Source organism: Heterocephalus glaber, unplaced genomic scaffold (assembly GCF_053883595.1).
Source record: "Heterocephalus glaber isolate CG9 unplaced genomic scaffold, H.glaber_assembly_v1.0 deba00001532, whole genome shotgun sequence".
NCBI lineage: Eukaryota > Metazoa > Chordata > Mammalia > Rodentia > Bathyergidae > Heterocephalus > Heterocephalus glaber.
The window spans coordinates 29642466-29660776 of NW_028258330.1; the positions used below are offsets into that span (position 1 = coordinate 29642466).

Consider the following 18311-nt stretch of genomic DNA (forward strand, 5'->3'; position numbering starts at 1 on the left):
CATGATTTTGGGGAACATCTTTCTGGAAAACCTATCATTGAGGAAGTTGCAAAATGTACCTCTATATAACAAAATGATCAAATTTTTGTGGAGTTGGTGGCAATTAAATAAATTCTGGATGCTACCTTAAGAAATAATGGTTTAATTTTAGAGTAGTTTCTTTAAGCCATTCTTCCTGAAAATAGTTGATTAGAAAGACTAAGTCTATTGGGACCATTCCTAGTTTGTGCCAATAAAAGTGCACCATCAACATGTAGGTTATTACTTAGGTGTTTTTTTAATAGATGTCTAGATAAGCAAAACAAACCAGTGGGATAGTTGGACTTTTAGAACTTTCTGAGGCAGATGAACTAATTCTCATTTAGAAGTGCTTAGTTCTAATGTGTTTAAATGGACCATGTAGGTGAAAAAACAGTAGCCTGAAAATTAGGCTGAGTTCTAGTTTTGCTTCTGGTCCTAAATTAGGTCACGGATTTCAACTAAGTTTTTTTTTTAAAACCTCAAAAGACCTCAAATTTCTTTTCTGTAACATAAATTGTTTAGATGTTGAATAGAGTTTTCTCCAGCTTTAAGATTGTGATCCAATAATTTGAGCATGGCCAACCCACCGTTTCTTTGTTAACAGGGAAATTTCTTCATATTAAGTCATGGATAGTATAAAAATATAAAAGTAAAGCTGGTGACTCATCTATACTTCCAACTACTCTGGTAGGCTAAAGCAGGATGAATGCTTGAGCCTGGGAGTTTGAGTCCAGCTTGAGCAACACAATGAGACTCTAGTGCACACCTGTACTCGTAGTGCACTGAAAGCTGGAGGCAGAAAGATTGCAAGTTCAAACCCAGACAGGACAATTTAGTGTCTTCATGAGACCCTGTCTCAAAATGTAAAAAGGTCCTGGGGGTTCATATTGGTCTTTATTTCATCAATTCATGTGTAAATCTTGTTTCTTATGTTTAGGTTGTTAGTGGAAATAAGGCCAAAGAGGAAGGATAAATGTCAGGGAAAACCTAAACCAAATATACTGCATGGTGTATAGATGGGCTATAGTTCAGTGGTAGAGTGCTTGTGTAGTATGTGAGAGGCCCTGGGATTGATCCCCAGGATTGCAAAGGGGAAAGAAAAAGCCTGGTGTTGAAATATACATTACTCAAAAGTAATAATGTATATTTTCATTATTGTATTACAATTTGGGGCCATGAATATGAGTGTGACATAATCCTTGTCCTTAAGAAGTTCCCAGTGGAGTCAGATTAATAATAGTTCAACTAAATATGACCACAAATGTGAGCATGCTGGTCCTGAGTCTACAGGGGCAGATGCTTTTTGATACAATTTAGAGACGTAGTAGAGCTGGACCCCAGAGGATTTTTTTCCACCCCTCAGTATTGGGGATTGAGTTCAGGCCTTTGCAATGAGCCCCCGCCCCACACCTTTATGAGACGGGGTTCTGCTAAATTGTTAAGTTGCCCAGGCTGGGCTTGAACTTGCAATTCTTTTGCCTTAGCCTCCCATTACACGTGTGTACAAACATGCCCAGCTAGGGCCAAGAATACTGTAAAGCATGGATACAGAATTTTAGGCAGAGGAATTAACATGTATTAAACTCTATTTTCATTATTATGGAAATAAATGAGATATTAGGAAAATGAATGTATGCAGAGAAATTCAGGATTGACACTCCCCACCCCCGCAGCCAGTGGATTTGCCCTAAGTTGAGATGCTGAGAGCTAACACTGAGTGCCTGCCGTGTCTTGCATGCTAGGTACTTTACATGTTATTTAGTACCTTTCAAAAACTCATTTTACTAATAATAAATGCTGGTTAGACCGAGGGAAAAAAGAATCCTTGTACATTATTGGTGGGAATTTAAACTAGTACAATCACTATAGAACTCAGTATGCAGAGTTCTCAAAAAGCTAAAACTAGAAATTCTGTTCGACCTAGCTATTCTCCTTCTAGGTATCTTCCCAAAAGAGTTAAAGATATTGTATCACAGTGATACATGCATACCCATGTTTACAGCAGCACAATTCATATTAGCTAAATCTTGGAAGCAGTCTATATGTCCATCAACAGATGAATGAATAAAGAAATTATGTATGTGCAATGGAATATTAACCTGCTGTTGTAGTCAGGGTTTGCAAGGGAAATAGATTTAATATAGGACACATAATTTTTAGGATTATTTTATAATAGTCACCCAAAATGTCAAATGCAGAGGAGTGCAAAAGATAGATTAGCAGCACACTAGAGACCCAAAGAATCCATCATAGGGCCTGGATCCCACAGCAACATCCCACACAAGTCCAGCTTAAGGCCTAGAGTCCAAGGCCATGTCTTCCATGAGTCCAGATAGTGGCCTAGAGCCCACAGCAATGTCTCATGCTTGTCCATATAGAGAATCTGCATCAGGAAGGCCCAAAGGCCAGTGGTGGAAGATAGAAAGCCTATGCCAGGCAGAGTGAAGGATTTGTGTCACTAGGCCAAAGGATCTGCACTGGAACCAGGAAGTGATGCTCATGGCAAAGATCAGAGCTCCCCTGAGGAGAACAGCAGCCATTCCCAGTGACAGCGAGGATCCGAGCTCCTCCTTTGATGAGAGAACAGCCAAGTTTGCATCAGGAAAACCACCCTCAGCAAGCTACTCCAAGAAAATCAACAGGCATGATCTTTCCCTCCAGTTCTCTCTTTATGCTGTTGGCAACAATCCTCTGGGTTTTCCACACTCAGACCACCACCCGGATTCAGTTCAGCTGTGCGTTCCAAGTTGACCATTAGTTAATCCACCACATTTGCCATAAAGAAGGATAAATTTGAATCATTTGTAGGAAACAGACGTACCTTTGTCAGGAGCAATGCTACATAATTTTAGGGAAAAATCATTTGGTTAGCCTAGTTCTCCTGCCTACAGCCCAGCTATAGCATTCTGAGGCATAATTCCATTTTGGCCTCCGGTCACAACTGAGACCTCAATGATCCAGTGATGCTGTGATTCTCCAGGACAAGATTTCACCAGCTGAAGACATTCTGGGAGGAACAAAATCTTCATCTACTCAGTTCCTCATTGTTCTTAGATTGTTACATCTTGTTTATGCTGGATGTACTGAACTCTCTCCAAGTCATTTGTTACATTTGTTTCTCCCAATGTACTGCAGTAAGCTGGGGGCTTTCGTCTTTGCCTCCCAGAGCGGCACTGATCAGACCCAGAGCTCAGCTTCTTCTCAAGTCTCATTTTTCTACCTTTCCTGTAATTCGCCGTGTGCTGCCGTGGCTCGCAGGAGACTAGGACTCACTGCAGAGGTTCTGGTAACGTCCCCTTTCCTTGTTCCCTACATACCTTGAGACCATAAAATGAAATATAACATATAACCTTAAATATGTCAGACATATAACCTTAAATATCACATGGTTTCTCTTATATAAGAAATGAAGAGCAGAATAAAAGTAGATAATAGCAAATAGGGAGGTAGATATTTTGCAAATGAGAAGGGGACCAAGAGATGGAGGGGAGGGGAGGGGAGGGACTGAAAAAAGAATTGAGATATGTTATGTACATGTGGCAACTCCCCACAAGGAATGTGATCATCATATATTGGACACATGTTCTAAAATCTTTTGAAAAAAAAAAAAACTCCGTCATTTTACAACTAAGATTAAATGTCACCTAGTAGCCAGGAAATGGCCAAATCAGGGCTACTTGTCTACAAAGTCTTTGTTCTTGCTATAACTATACTATTTCTCTCCAAAAAATGCTGAATTTTCTTCACAGGTCTAAAAATGTGTATTTTAAAGCAGTGATGGCGAACCTTTCAGAGACAAATGTCCAAATTGCACCCCAAAACCCACTAATCATAAAGTGCCAACACTGCAATTTAAAGTGAATACTGAGGTTTTAGTTTAGAAAAAACTCATACATTAACATCTTTTGTCTTAAAATAAAAAACCCCACACATTCCATAGGTTTGCCACCACTTCTAAAGGCATCAGTTTTTTGGGGTTTTTTTTGGCTAGCATTGGGGATTGAACTTAGAGCCTTCACACTGAGCTACGTCCCCGGCCCTTTAGACACATTTCTCCCTAAAGCACTGCTAAGTTGTCCAGGTTAGGCTCAAAATTGCTAGCCTGCCTCAGTTTGGCAAGCACTGAGATTACATATGTGAGCCACCAGGTCCAGCTTACTGAGTTTCTTAAAATGCATATTATTAGGCTGTGCCCCTGGAGGTTCAGGAACATAGACTAGAATCCGCATTTTTAAAATTCTTGAGACGGTGTCGGACTATGTAACCTAGCTAGGCTGGCCTGGAGCTCAATGCAATCCTCCTGCCTCAGCCACCACATCTGGCTTGGAATCTGCATTTTTTTTTTGGTACTTGGGATTGAACTGAGAACCTTGTGCTTTTAAGGCAGGCGGCAGCACCTCTGAGCTAACTCCCCGGCCCCGGAATCTGCATTTTTTTTCATTAAGTTTATTGGTACATTTTAGGTATACAATAGTTACATTCATCATTGGGAACTTGTACCTTTACATGATGTATCTTGGTTCTTATTTTTTCCCCATTCCCCTGCCCTCCCTTCAACCTCTCCACCTCTCCCTATTTACAAAGACTTTGTTTCCATTTTTTCCTTTTCTCATATTTTTTCCTCTTTTTTTTTTGGTACCGGGGATTCCTTTCTGTTCTTTTTAACAAGCATTTGATTCATGATCAGCTGAACTGGAGAAAAATCCTGTGTGCAATGTCCTGGCCTAACTGATCTCATTTCCAGCCTCTTATGACAACCCATTTACCCTCACCATCGCGATTTTCTGGCACTACTTTTAGTGTCACTGAAATAATTCATATCATTTCACTGCCTTACTTGCTGATAATAAAGACTACTGTTACCCAGCATTTACTCATTTACAATTTAATCCATCACCATAACCCTCCACACACCTTGTACGCGACCTCCACGAGAAACCGCAGTGCCTAGGCACACAGTAAGCAGGCAATGTTTGTGGAGATAGTTATCATTTATCAATTTGAAAATAAGAGTCTGAAAGAGAAGTAGCAAAGCTGGGACAGTTTGTAACAGTCAGTATCTCATTTTTCTTTTGGCCACCATCAGATTTATGTCTTTAGCAAGTTAATTATCATAAACACAGATCAACAGCCATACTAAAAGGCCATAAAACATATAAAACACATAAAACAATTATCCTAAATCAAGGTATACTTTTTGATACATTGAATCAATGTCTCTTACTCCGGAAGCATGTCTCAGCGCACACCGGACGCAAGGGCCCTCCGGCTCCAGGTCCTGCCCTAGAGCCCGCACACTGACAGGTGCACGGCCAGCTGAGGCCACGCCTCTTCACTCTAAAGCCTAGTGGAAGCCAGACCCTTTCATCCAGCCGACTCAGGAAAGGCAGAGGCGCGCGTCCTTCGCTCCAATACGGCGGGGCAGAGTCACGTGGGCCGAGGTCGGCGTGGGGGGTTGGGTAGGAGCGGTCGCTGCAGGTCCTATGGTATAAAGGGGTGTGGCTAAGGGGCGCGGCCTTCACGCTGATCTGTCTGGGCCCAGAGAGGCCCTTCGCGGGCCACGCCCCCTGGATCCAGTGGGATTCGCGCGCAACGGCGGGGTGGAGCCTTGTGACCTTTCACCCCAGCATGGCTGCGCCCGTGGGACCCGTGAAGTTCTGGCGACCTGGTAAGGCTCTCAGCAGTACGGTGGGCAGATTCGCCGGCCTAACTTCAGTCTTTTTGTTTTTCTAACTTCAGTTTTGGCATCGCGGCCAGCACCCTGGGGCCTGCGGACCTGCTCGTAGGCCTGACTTCGGCGGCCTGGGCACCACCGCCTCTGAGCGAGTGGACTCCGGTTCTGGCGTCCATACTGGTTCCGAGGGGTTCGGGAGTCCGAGGCCAGCCTGGGCAGAAACTGTTTGACCTTTTTCGAGTCTCTTCCTCTTCGGGTCTCATTTCCCTCCTTGCCGATTTTCTGTCTTGCCCACCCCGCGAGAAGGGGAATCCTAAAGCACCTACGCATGGGTGCTACTGCTCTTGGGCTATGTTGGGGCCGGAAAGTTGTCGGCGCTCAGGGACTTAGGAGCTGTGGAGTCAGGATGTCCGAGTTCAGATCCTTGTCTCTGCTGTGTAGTAGTAGTCACCTTGGGCAAGTCGCCTAACCTCTTTGAGCTTTGGTCTCCTCACTTGTAAAATGGGCAGAATAACACCTATCATGTGGGCTTGAATAAGGAGCACAACACATTATCAGATTTATTAGTGGTCATAAAAAAGGGGAAGTGTGTTATATTCTTTTAGGGTGATTCCTGTCCAGGAATCTGTCTGACCCGACTGTCTTGTCTGCCCGACAGTGAACAACCTCCTTTATGTTGGCCACCATCCACTTCTCACTTACGGACTAACACAAATTACTGCCACCGAGTGCTTTGTTTTGGCGCTTAATAATCGTTTTTTGTTGACTGTATATTCAGACCATGCTAGGTGCATTATACTTCCTCTTTGTCCATTAGTACCTTATAAAAATGAAAGTTTCTTAGTAGTCACCCTCCCACATCCCTGCACCCCTGTTCGTTGTGCAAAATATATTGCTGCAAAAATGAAATAAGACAGAAAAGGAAGGGTTTTTAAGGGTGTTTTAGAGTGGTTCCCTGAAATTCTGACCATGTATATAAATGATATGAGAGATAAATCCAAACAAAGGATGTGCTTTATTCTTTTTAAAAATCGTTAATTTGTCTCTTAATGACAGTTTTATGATTCAGCATTAAAGGCTTTAGCCAATTATCCTGAGTTTTATTTACAGCCAAAACTAAGATTCCATTAAGTAATGAGTTAACGGTGTTATTCAAGCTTTTAATAACAGTACAAAGTGCTAAGTACCATGGGGCGTGATGGTGGAGCACACCTATGATCCCAGCACTTACGGCTGAGGCAGGAGAATCACAGTGAGTTAAGGCCATTTGAACTACATAGCAAGACCCTGCCTCAGAAAAACCAAACCAAACACACACAAAACAAAGTGCTAAATATAGTAAAGAAGTGAATGAATCATCGACAATTATGCTAGGCACCAGTTATGGTAGCACAGACCTGTAATCCCAGCACTTGAGAGGCTGAGGCAGGAGGATTGCCAAGAGTTTGAGGCCAGTCTGGACTACAGAGTGAGACCCTTGTGTCAAAGAAGCATATTTAGAAAACCAAAATAATTGAGTAGTGTAATGATCTTATGTAGTAGGGTAGATTTTGGAGTGTGATAGGAGATAATGCTGGACAGGTAGGGAGGAGTCACATTATGATAGATCTTGATGACCAATTAATGAATTTACTGTTTTTAAGCAAGTAAGTTGCATAGATTTACTTTAGGAAGATAACCCTGGTGGTGGCGTGGCAAATGGAGAATGAATGGAGAAGAACATTAGAGGCATCCAGAAGGGATGTTGGAAATGTCAATTCTGTCTGGGGTGCAGAGAGGAGGGGCCTTTTGGCAAGAGATTTTGGAGGCAGATATGGGAGAAGGTGAAATCAGTAATGACCCAGATTTCTCGGTTGGATGACTATCTCGGTAGGTGGTTCTCAAATTGTGCTGTGTAGGTGAATCACCTGGGAAGCTTCAAAAAATCATGGTGCTCTATTGTACCCTGTGCCAGTAAATCAGAAGTCTGCAAGACTAGGAGGAGCCTGGTGGCAGTATTTTTAAACTCTGGAGGATTCCAGTGTACGTTGAAGTTTGGGAACCACCTGTCTGGGTGAACAGTGTTGTCATTAACTGAGATGGAGATAACTTTGGTCCACACTCGTTGGCTCCTTGCTCTGTGCTGGCCACTTTCACTTATAGTGTCTTACTATTGGACTTAATTGTCTTATTTGACAGATGAGCAAGTGTACGTTCAAGATATGAAGTAGGTTGTGGGAAATGAAGATCAGGGATGTGATTGTAGCTAAATATAAGTCTAGACGCTGGACTTATGAACCTGTCCTGTAGGCCAGGAGTCACAGGTTCATAGCTCAGAGGCATTTTAGACAATCTTAAGTGAGTGAAGCAGCTTGGTGGAATAATGAGTGATTGTCAAAACAAATTCTGGCAAACTAGAGTGTGTGTACACTGTGTGAATAGGTACAGTGTAGGTATATGCTGGTGCTTGCACATGCTGTCTACAGTAGGGAAGTCTAATAGGCTTGCCCAGTTGTATAGGTGCAGAGTGGCCATATATATTTTTTTTTTTTAAAGAATCTTAATGTCCAGATTTGAATGGGAATTTTTTGCATTATGTTTTAAATGAGCTATTTAAAACATTTTAATGATAGGATGTCTGGGGACCTTGAGCTACCAGGTTTTGAACTCTCTTTTTTTTGGTTTTTTGAGACAAGGTCTCACTATGTAGTTCAAGCTGGCCTTGAACTCACTATGTAATCCAGGCTGGCCTTGAACTCATGGCGATCCTCCTGCTTCAGCCTCCCAAGTGCTGGGATTACAGGCATGTGTCACCATGCTCAGCTTGAGCTCCACTTTAGAGTAGTTTGACATACTAGCCTTGTATGACTGGCTTGAGATTTTTCTAGGAAAATGTTTCACATAATTTGCTAGCACACAGGATCCGAGAGGCTTTTCCACGTTTATTTGCTCGCTCAGTAAATATTTAATGATTGCTGATCATGTGCAAAAACATTATAGCTCCAACAACTTTGAAGGTTTTTTCCTCCCCAGTGCTGGAGATTGACCCTGGGGGTGCTCTACCACTGAGGCTTTTTTGACCAGACCCAAGTAAGAAATACAAGATGTGATCTAAAAATACAGTGAATCTTTAAATTTAAACACAATTAATTAAAAAGATATATTGTTATTACCTTCAGAATGCACCCCCTCATTTGGAACATACTTATTCCATTGTTCCTGCTGCTTTCTGAAACCGTTGTGAAACTCTTCTTTCTTTGTTCATGTCTTACCTTTTGTGGTAATTTTGACTTAGGGGGAGAGCCATAAGTTGCAGGGTGCTGGTTCTAGTGAAAAAGGTGGATGTTTTCCAAGCCTGCCTTTCCATTGGATGGCACTTGGCAGCAGCATTCTTCACTGTATTTTTGATCACACTTAATGAAGATTGTCACAAAAGAGAAAAATGGTAGGAATGATGGGATAAGTTGTTTGAAGAGAGGAGGAGTATTTTGAGGAAGATTAATGGCAATATGTCTTTTACTGTAATAAATTTTTAAAAATTTAAACATTCACTGTTATTTTGCATATGTTGCGATCTAGCACACATTCATAATGGAAAAAAGTGTAAAGAAATATACTGCTTTCTGGAATGTGCTCTGTTACTTCCTGTTTCTTCTCCCTCCCCTCCCCTACTCTCCCCTTCCCTTTCCCTTTCCCTTTCCCTTTCCCTTTCCCTTTCCCTTTCCCTTTCCCTTTCCCTTTTCCTTTCCTTTGTGGTGCTGAGGATCAAACCCAGAGCCTCACACTTGCTAAATATGCACTCTACTGAGCTGCTGTATTTCTGTTCCATTATTTGAAAAGCACTAGCATGACCCAGTACATGGATTTTGTAATCCACTAGCGGGTCACCACTCAAATTTTGGCGAGCTGGGTTAAAGGGAATGCTGAATTGGGGATGCTACTAGGAGCTTTTTTTTAAAAAAAAAAAAAAAAGATGGAGAAATGAAGGTGTTTATGGTTTGCAAAAATTATAAAGTTGTTACTCCTTTAAACACAGAGTACTACCAGTGAAAAAACAACCATAAGCAGCCTGAGTGGGCTGTGGAATATGTACAGAGAGAGCGGCCTTGAGGTTCTGGTTTGGCTGAATGAAGTCTTTTGTAAAAAGATAAACTCTTTATTGGTTGACAGCAGCTGCTCTTGTAAAAGAGATCATAACAGTATTCTGAGATGAGCTGGGCTTTATTTTCAAGATAAGGGGATGGTGGGATGGTGAACAAGACCCTGGTTTGGGTGCATTAAACCTGGGTGTAGGAAGAAGAGACCTTGTAGGACCAGTGTTAAAATATTATCAGACATAAATGAACAGTTTAAAATGTTTTGCAAAGGAGGGAATTCTGGGCAAAAAACAGAGCAGAAGAGAATAAGATACTCTTTGCAATAATTTTCTTGATTAGAGATTATAAAGGATCAAGCCCCAGTATTGCCCCCTGACCAAAAAAAAAATTATGGGGAGTTATTACGACATAGCAGTGGTAAGGGCTGGGATATAGCTCAGTGGTAGAGTACTTGCTTAGCCTGTGTGAGGCTCTGGGTTTGATTATTGGCACTAGAAAAAAACAAAACAAAAAAAACACCCCCAAGAAGTAGCAGTAATAAGAGAAAAAAAGAAAGGGAACTTGGTTGAGTACAGGCTTTGTTCCAGGTTCTGTTCTGTCTTTTATCTTGTTGAAAGGAAGGTCAACATTTTGGCAGAAGCAACACAGCGGTGCCCCACTTACCTGATTTTTGGCAATCTTCGGCCTCTGGAACACAACTCTGTTCCTAGAAGTAAATGGTAAGGGACAGAAATCTAAAGCAGTGAGTCTAAACTTAGCCCTAGGAAGGGTATGGACCCCAGCATTTTCTATTTTGGTAAATTTTTTTCTAGTAATTACTCTTATCATAAAGTCCATGTACTTTCACATAGCATCACAGATTTTGAGTTCCAAGGACTTGGGAGATAGTAGTTTTGGGCAGTTATCCCCATAATGCCCCCAGTAGGATGCTGTACACACTTGTCTGTACTTCTAGGGAGGGTTTTTATTGATTCACAGGGCTACATACTCCAGTAGTGGAGCAGCTCTACCTTTTAGAAATATTTCCTTATGTTGAGTTGGATTCTGAACCCTGTGTCATTTACTTACTATTCCTAGTTCAGTCCTAGGGCCTAGGACCACATGGACAAATCAGCGTGAAAAGTTACAGAAGCTGATCATAAAACATGAACTGATGTTTCTCCTGAGGCTTTTTACTTTCCAGGCTGAAAGTCTGTGGTACCTTCCACAGGTTTTTAGGATGGGATCTGGGTCCCTCTTCTTTTCCATTTTGAGAATCATTTTGTTATTGTTCTTAGCAACCTGTGGCTGTCTATTGTTTAATCTGCCCTCCACAGTATTTCTGGGGATAACATTTCCCACGTAACCACTCCAGCTCTGGTTCAGATGAGGCTGCCATTCACTGTATCCCACGCCAGTGGCCCAGGGTGATTGGATGAGGGTGGGCATTGGACCTAAGCTGTGAGAAGTCAGTCCCTGGGGGTTCAGTATTTAGAGCCTTCTCCATCCCTGTCTACAATGCACACCTGGGACTCTCAGTCCCTCTTACTTTGTTCTCTCCCTGGCACTTATTATCACTTCATGTACCAGGTTACATTCTTCTAGAGAGAAGCAGGAAAGCTCCACAAGGGCATGGCCCGGATCTGTACTGTTCACTCTTGTATTTCTAGCATTTAGAGCAGGGCCAAGCATGAAGTAGACCCTCATCTTCGAATGTGGGTACAGGAAGCATTGGCAGAAGAACTTTGAGCCTGAGCTCTGACACTGTCAGTAGCCTTGTTTCCAGCTCCTTAGAGAAGCCTCCCCCAGGGACTGAGAAGGGCTTGTCAAGAAATACAGAGATGAGAGGAGAAAGCTGTGGCAGCCTTCAAGGCCTCTCTGCCTGTCTTCCCTGAGCCCTGCTGCAAGTTCAGAGAAACAGGATTTGCCCTTGGCCTCTGTGAATTCTACTTCCTGTTGAGTTTCTTTCACTGGTTAAGAATTTGATAATACACAGATCTGGGTTGCCAGTGGGAGCCCAGGGGACTGCCGTCTCTTTTGGTCTTGACATGGCAGCCAAGCCTTTAAGAAAGATTTATTTTATTTTTTTAATGTTTTTCCCCATTAACTTTATTGATACATTTTAGGTATAAAATAGTTACATTCATCATTGGGATCTTGTACCATTACATGAGTCTCTTCGTTCTTATTTTTTTTCCCCTTCCCTTGCCCTCCCTTCACCCCCTCCACCCTTCCCTATTTGCAAAGACCTTGTTTCCATTTTTTTCTCTTTTCATATTTTTTCCTTTCCCTTTTTTCCCTTCCCCTACCTCTCCCAATTCGCCTGCTCTTTTAGACCTTTTCTTCCTGTTACACAATATCAGTTACATATTTTTTAAATTACAATAGTAAGATCTAGGAGACATGACCACAGATTTTACAGAATTTAAAAGGATATAGAAAGTATATTACAAAAATCTTTTTTGAAATAAATTTGACAACTTCTAAGAAGTACCTTGGAAGACAAATTAATGAAACTAACTCTGGAGGAAATATAAAATTTGAATAGCACCTATTAAAGAAAGTATATTCCTAGCTTGAAAACCTACCTATATGACAACAGCAGGCTCATAAACATTTTAACTGATAAATTATATCAAACAATTAAAGCAGAAAAAAGAGGGAACACTTCTCCCCTCATTTTAAGAAATCAACATTGTGCTTATCCTAAAACTGGATAAAGATAATAGAAGAAAAAAGTATGAACATAGATAGAAATTTGTTTAACAAAACAAACTCTTAGAAGTCAGATCTGGCAGTATGTAGAAAGTGGTTCTGTTATAGGGATGGCAGTGTTGGTTTAGCATTGGAAGATCCACCCCCAAAAGTCATCATTTAAACAGAGGAAAGGAAAAAAACCATATGATCCTGTCACTAGTTGGAGAAAAAGTATTAGACTAAATTCTACAGCTGTTCATGGTAAAAGCTATCAGGAGACTAGAAGTAGAACAGAACCTTCTCAGCAGATTAAAGACATGTACTCCAAACTTCCAGCGAGAATGCCTCATATGAATGGAGAAGATACAATGCTTTCTCCTTAAGGTGGGGAGCAAGGGCAGATATGCTTATTCTTTATCTGTCCATTAAACTTTGAAACCTAGTCCCCACCAAAATAGTCTGGCAGTAAAATGACACAACTAGGATAGGATTGGCAAAGTCAAAGCAAAATCTTTATATGTAGATGAAATGATCATCTACAGAGAAAATACTAAGAAATCTCTAGGGGCCCCTAGAACTTGTACTTGAATTTAACAGGATTAGAAAACACAAGGTATATATAAAAATTCAGGTCTGTGTATACTTGCTATAAATGAAGAATTGGATATTGAAATTTAAAAGTTATGTAGGAGTACAAAGGACCTAGGAAAGTTAAAAACAAAAAAAACAAAAGCAGTGTTGGAAGACGTTTAGTACCTAATTTTAAGACTTCTTCTAAAGCTACAGTAATCAAGGCAGTGTTGGTGTAAGGGAAGACATGTAGATCATTGGAATAAAACAGAGAATCTAGAAATAGAACCACACATATATGGTCCACTGAGTTTTGAAAGATTATTTAACATTAGCATTTTATAGAATATAAACTCAATTCAAGAGCCGAGGAAGAGATAGTGTTTTCAGCAAATGGCACTAGAACACCTGGTATCTGTAGATAAAAAATTAACCTCAACCCTTTTTTTCCATACATGAAAATAACTTGAAGGGATCTATGAACCTAAATAAGAAAGCCTAAAAGTATAAAACTTTAAGAAGAAATTATAAGGGAAAATATTTATGAATTCAGGGTAGGCAAGAACTACCTAGGATACAAAAAACATGATGTATAAAAGAAAAAAATTGATAAATGAGACTCCATCAAAATTTAAAACTTTAAATGACATCATTAAAATGAAAAGTAGTTCTTAAACAGACCATATTTATAATGCATATAACCTATGAGCAGAATATATAAAGAATTCTTAGAGCTCATTAATAGACAACCCAATTAAAATGTAGGCATAAGAAGATGATAAATAGCCAGTATAGCACAAGGAATGGTGTGCAACTCTAGAATCAGAAAAATACTAATCAGTACAGTAATAAGACTGAATTATACACTCATTAGGGAGATGAAGTTAAAAGTTTTAAAAGCCTTGTCATGACTTTTTCTTTTTGTTGGATTCTCCCCCTTTGCATTTAATTTGTCACGCCCAATGGATTCATTCTGCTGGGTTTCCTGGGGTTGTGAACCTCATTGTCTTTTCCTAGGGTATTGTCTAAAATTTTTTGGAGTGCTGGTTTGGTATTCATGAAGTTCCTGAGGTGCTCTTTATCATGAAAGTATCTTATTTCTCCATCAATTTTGAAAGGTAGTTTTGCAGGGTACATCAATCTGGGTTGGAGGCTGTTTTCCTTCAGGGCTTGAAATACATCACTCCAAGCTCTTCTTGCCTTGAGGGTTTGCATTGAGAAGTCTGCTGTGATTCGGATGGGCTTTCCTTTGTATGTGATTTGTTTCTTTTCTCTAACTGCTTGTAGAATTTTGTTCTTCTATTGGATTTCTGGAATCCTATTATATGCCTATGTGTAGATTTTTTTTTGATCAAGGCAAGCCGGAGTCCTATGTGCCTCACTTATCTGTATGTCAAGTTCTTTTCCCCTGCTTGGGAAGTTTTCTGCCATCACTGCTGTGAACAGTTTTTTTTATGTCATCTGTACTCTCTCCTGTTTCTTCATTGACTCCAATCAGTCTTATGTAATTCTTCTGTCCATCGTCTAGCAGCTGCTGGATTGATTTCTTGTGTTCCCTTACAATTTTAAAGCAATTTTTCTTTTCCTCCTCACTAATTGCAATCTTATCTTCTATATGTGAAATTGTATCCTCACATTGGTTCATTCTGCTGTGCAGACTTTCGATGGAGTTTTTAACCTCTTGGAAATCTGTTTGTATCTGTTTTATGGATTCCATTTGTTTCCTATGTTGGGATTCCATCATGTTCCTCAGCTCCTCTATTTTTTTGTCTGTGTCCTCTCTAGATTTATTAATTGTGTCTTGCACCATGAGCAAAATCTTTGCTGTTATCTGGGTAATTATTTCTGATTTCATTTTTCCCAGATCCTGTTTTTTTGCCAGTTCAGAGAGTCCAGGTGGTTGAGTATCAGATTGTTCCATCTTGTTTCCCATTGGGGTTGCTGTAGGAGATCCAGAAATCTGTTTTTGAGGCTTGTTTATGTGTCTTTTCATTTCCACAGGGTGGGGGGTGCTTCTGGCTCCCACGCGGCTCACCTCTGCCCTGGGAGCTTGGGATGGCAGCAGGGGAGCTTCCTTCCGGGTGCTGGGACTGGCTGACCTTCTCTGCCCTAGGAGCCTGGGATGGAGGCGGGGAGATTCCTTCCAGGTGCTGGGACCGACTCAAGATTTTTTTTTTTGATAGGTACTTTCCTAGCTTTTTAAAACAATTAAACTTTTTGAAGCTTAAAGTTTTGTATTTTTAGTAGTTTGAGATAAAAAGCATTGCTTTTTTTGTAGTATATCTTCATTTTTGAAATTTTGTAACCTTTAAACCTTTTTCTGTTTACCACATCAGAGGATCTGAAAAAACATTTCTGCTGCAGGTACAGAGGGACCAGGTGTCAGCATCTCTGAAGAGAGACAAAGTGTCACAGAAAACTCTGGGACAACCATCGTTTACAACCCTTATGCTGCCTTCTCCATAGAGCAGCAGAGGCAGAAGCTGCCTGTGTTTAAGGTATGGCAAGGCCAGGGCATGGGCTTCATCATGTGTCTGCTCGGGCTTTATGTTTGGCACTGCAAACAGTGGCTTGTTACTCTGAGGGTTCTTGAAAACACAGTGAAGTAGAAGAGCCCTCATTTAAGGGAACACTTTTCTAAAGTGTGTGTGTGTGTGTGTGTGTGTGTGTGTGTGTATGTATTAACTATATAAATTGGAAAGCCTTTAAGATTTTCCCCATTAGGTCTTACATATTAGAAAATGGGAAGAATTGGAATGGCATTCTTTTAATCCCATCAGTGCTTTCAATTTTATACAATCTCAAACATACAGAAAAGTAGACAAAATGTTACAGTGAACTTCTGTGTACCCATCTGCAACACATTATCAGCATATGGCTAATTTTTGTTTTCCTTTTTTATTTAAACAAGATTAATTGGGAATCAGGATTATTTCAACTGAAGAGTTCAGTTAGTGTGAATTCCTGCTGAGGCCCTGATAGGATTTTGGCCTGGTTACCTGATGCCAGATGTATGTCCAGACACTTGATTATATGAGTGCAAATGAAATGATGCATACTCAGCTCACAGGAGACCAAAGGGTAAACCAGAATGTGCTCAGAATATGTTGGTTTATGCTGAACTCTAGTGCTGATTCACACAGCTGATGAACATGCTTTCTTCCTTTTGGCAAGTCCACGTTGGAAGCCCAGCAGTAGTAAGGTGGTAGGCTCAGAGCCAAAGGCAGGTCAGATACACTTGGAAAATATTTATTTCATGTGGCTTCTGGTGCAGGATGGTGGGTTCTCCTTGTCTCTGAGATGCCTCTGAAATGACACAAATAGGTATGGACAGGAGCACACATGTTCCTCTTTCTTTTGGACAGAGCTGGGTGAAAGACACCAAGCTGTTACAGTTGGAGGGTCCCTTTGGCTGGCTGGTAATTTCTTACTGTTCATATGTTCTTTCTTCAAAGAGATATAAACAGCAATATTCTTAATTTAGCTTCACCCACTACATGTGAATGTTAATGAGTGTGACCCTCAGAAGATGAAATGATAGGCTAGCTATTGCTTGCATACCACCAAGGGTCTGGGCTCTGGAGCTTCCAACCCACACCATTTGTGTGCTGTGACACCTTGCTTGACCCTTCTGAGCCTCCATTTTCCTATGTGTTTTATTGGACTAATAGTAGCATCTACCTCATAGGATTGTTATGGGGCCTGGATGAGTTAACCCTTGCAGACCATTTAGTAAGACACCTGACATGTAGTTAGTGTTCAAGTACAAGGAAATTATTGTTTCCTGAGAATTTAAATTTTGGCCTTTTCTTGGCCTGTTCTTCACTCTCTGTCATATAAACAAAGCAACAGGTGAAAAAAGAAAAGAAGTTGAAGTATATTGATAGAATTAAAATGTAAGAAACAGGCTAAAAGTTATTAATAGAAGGCAAAACAGACCTGAGTGCAGTGGCACATGCCTGTAATCCCAACTGCTTGGGAAGTTGAGGCAGAAGGATCGAAAGTTTGAGACTAGCCCTGGCAACTCATTGAGATCCTGTCTCGGGGAAAAAAAAACAAGGAAAGAAAGAAAAGAAAGCAAAGTAGAGCCTAAGCATTGTTGAGCCTTCTCTACCTCTGTCTCATAAGATGATAAGGATTAAGTCTGGAAGTCAAAAGGATAAAAAAATACCCCTCACCACCTCTCCTCCATTTAAGCTAAAAGTAGTTTTAAAACAGAAGTTGGTGGTAGGGCACTTGCTTAGTGTGTACCAGGCCCTGGATTCAATCCCTAGCACCAGAAAAACAACAACAGTAAAACAGAAATTGGGACTAATGCAACCTTAATCATCATCTTCTTTTGCCCAGGGCAGTTATAAGGCAGCCTGCCCCTTGGCTGCTCTCGGTAGCCTGGCATTCTCTTGGGGCCTGGATACTGCTATGTAAAATTGTCCTCTTATGCAACATCTTTTTGAATGATGTCACACATTAGATTCTTCATTTGCAACACATCAGAGATCTTTTAGGCCTGTGCCACATGAAGTTGGAATTATATTTCCTTCAAATCAGTCCAAATCAATCTTGTATCTGATGCCCTGTTTTCTCAAAATGCTTGCCGCCTACACTGCCTCCTAGGTAAAGTGCAAAGTCGTTAGCCCTGCATTCAAGGGCTCTCACAGGGAAATCCTAACTACATCTTTCTCAACTTGTTTCCATACCAAATCTGAGCTTTTCATAGCTCCCCTCCAAAAATATTTGCATATTTTGCTTATTTCTGTCTTCTTTCCTTTGCTTTTATTATTTATGTTTCCTAGCATGCCTTGTTTTTCTAGATTTATTCACATTGTCTTTCAGGTTTTCCTTGACCACCCACTCATTTATCCGTGCAGCCATTCATTCATCTGTCTGTCCATCAGTGAATCTGCCATTTACAAAATAACCAGAGATCCCAAAGCTTTGTTTTTCCTCCACTCAACATGAAAGAAAACACAAAGTCTCAGCAATAAGAAGAAAGCATCTAGACTAGTCATTAGACCACCTGCAGCAGAATTTCCTTTGGGTGCACAGATAAATATAGATTGCTGGGTCTCACCTAGCTGACAGTAGGGCTAGGAATCTTCATTTTGATGTGTATCCTAGAAAATTCTCATACTAAGGCTTGAGGACTTTATATCTAGACCCCAGACAATGCCAAATTCAGAAGCCCCAAATAACCAATATCTTCTTTGCTAGATAGAAACTGGCAGCACCTCAGCTCTTCTTGGCTCCACCAAACAACATGTTGGTGTGGTAACAGGAGCTGAGCAGTGATGAGA

General features: G+C 40.8%; 1 protein-coding gene across 4 annotated transcripts in view; it reads left to right on the top strand.

Moving 5' to 3' along the window:
* Positions 1 to 5586: 5586 nt before the first annotated feature.
* Positions 5587 to 18311, top strand: part of Dhx35 (DEAH-box helicase 35) — an 85324-nt gene continuing 72599 nt past the window's right edge. For 3 of the 4 annotated variants that reach the window (XM_087188987.1, XM_087188989.1, XM_087188988.1), the window contains exons 1-2: positions 5587 to 5689; positions 15382 to 15515. In XM_087188987.1, the coding sequence (XP_087045113.1) occupies positions 5650 to 5689; positions 15382 to 15515 (174 nt within the window). In that variant the 5' untranslated portion in view covers positions 5587 to 5649. Of the gene's footprint in view, positions 5690 to 15353; positions 15516 to 18311 lie in introns of all 4 variants that reach the window. The other variant, XM_087188990.1, reaches the window with a different exon arrangement.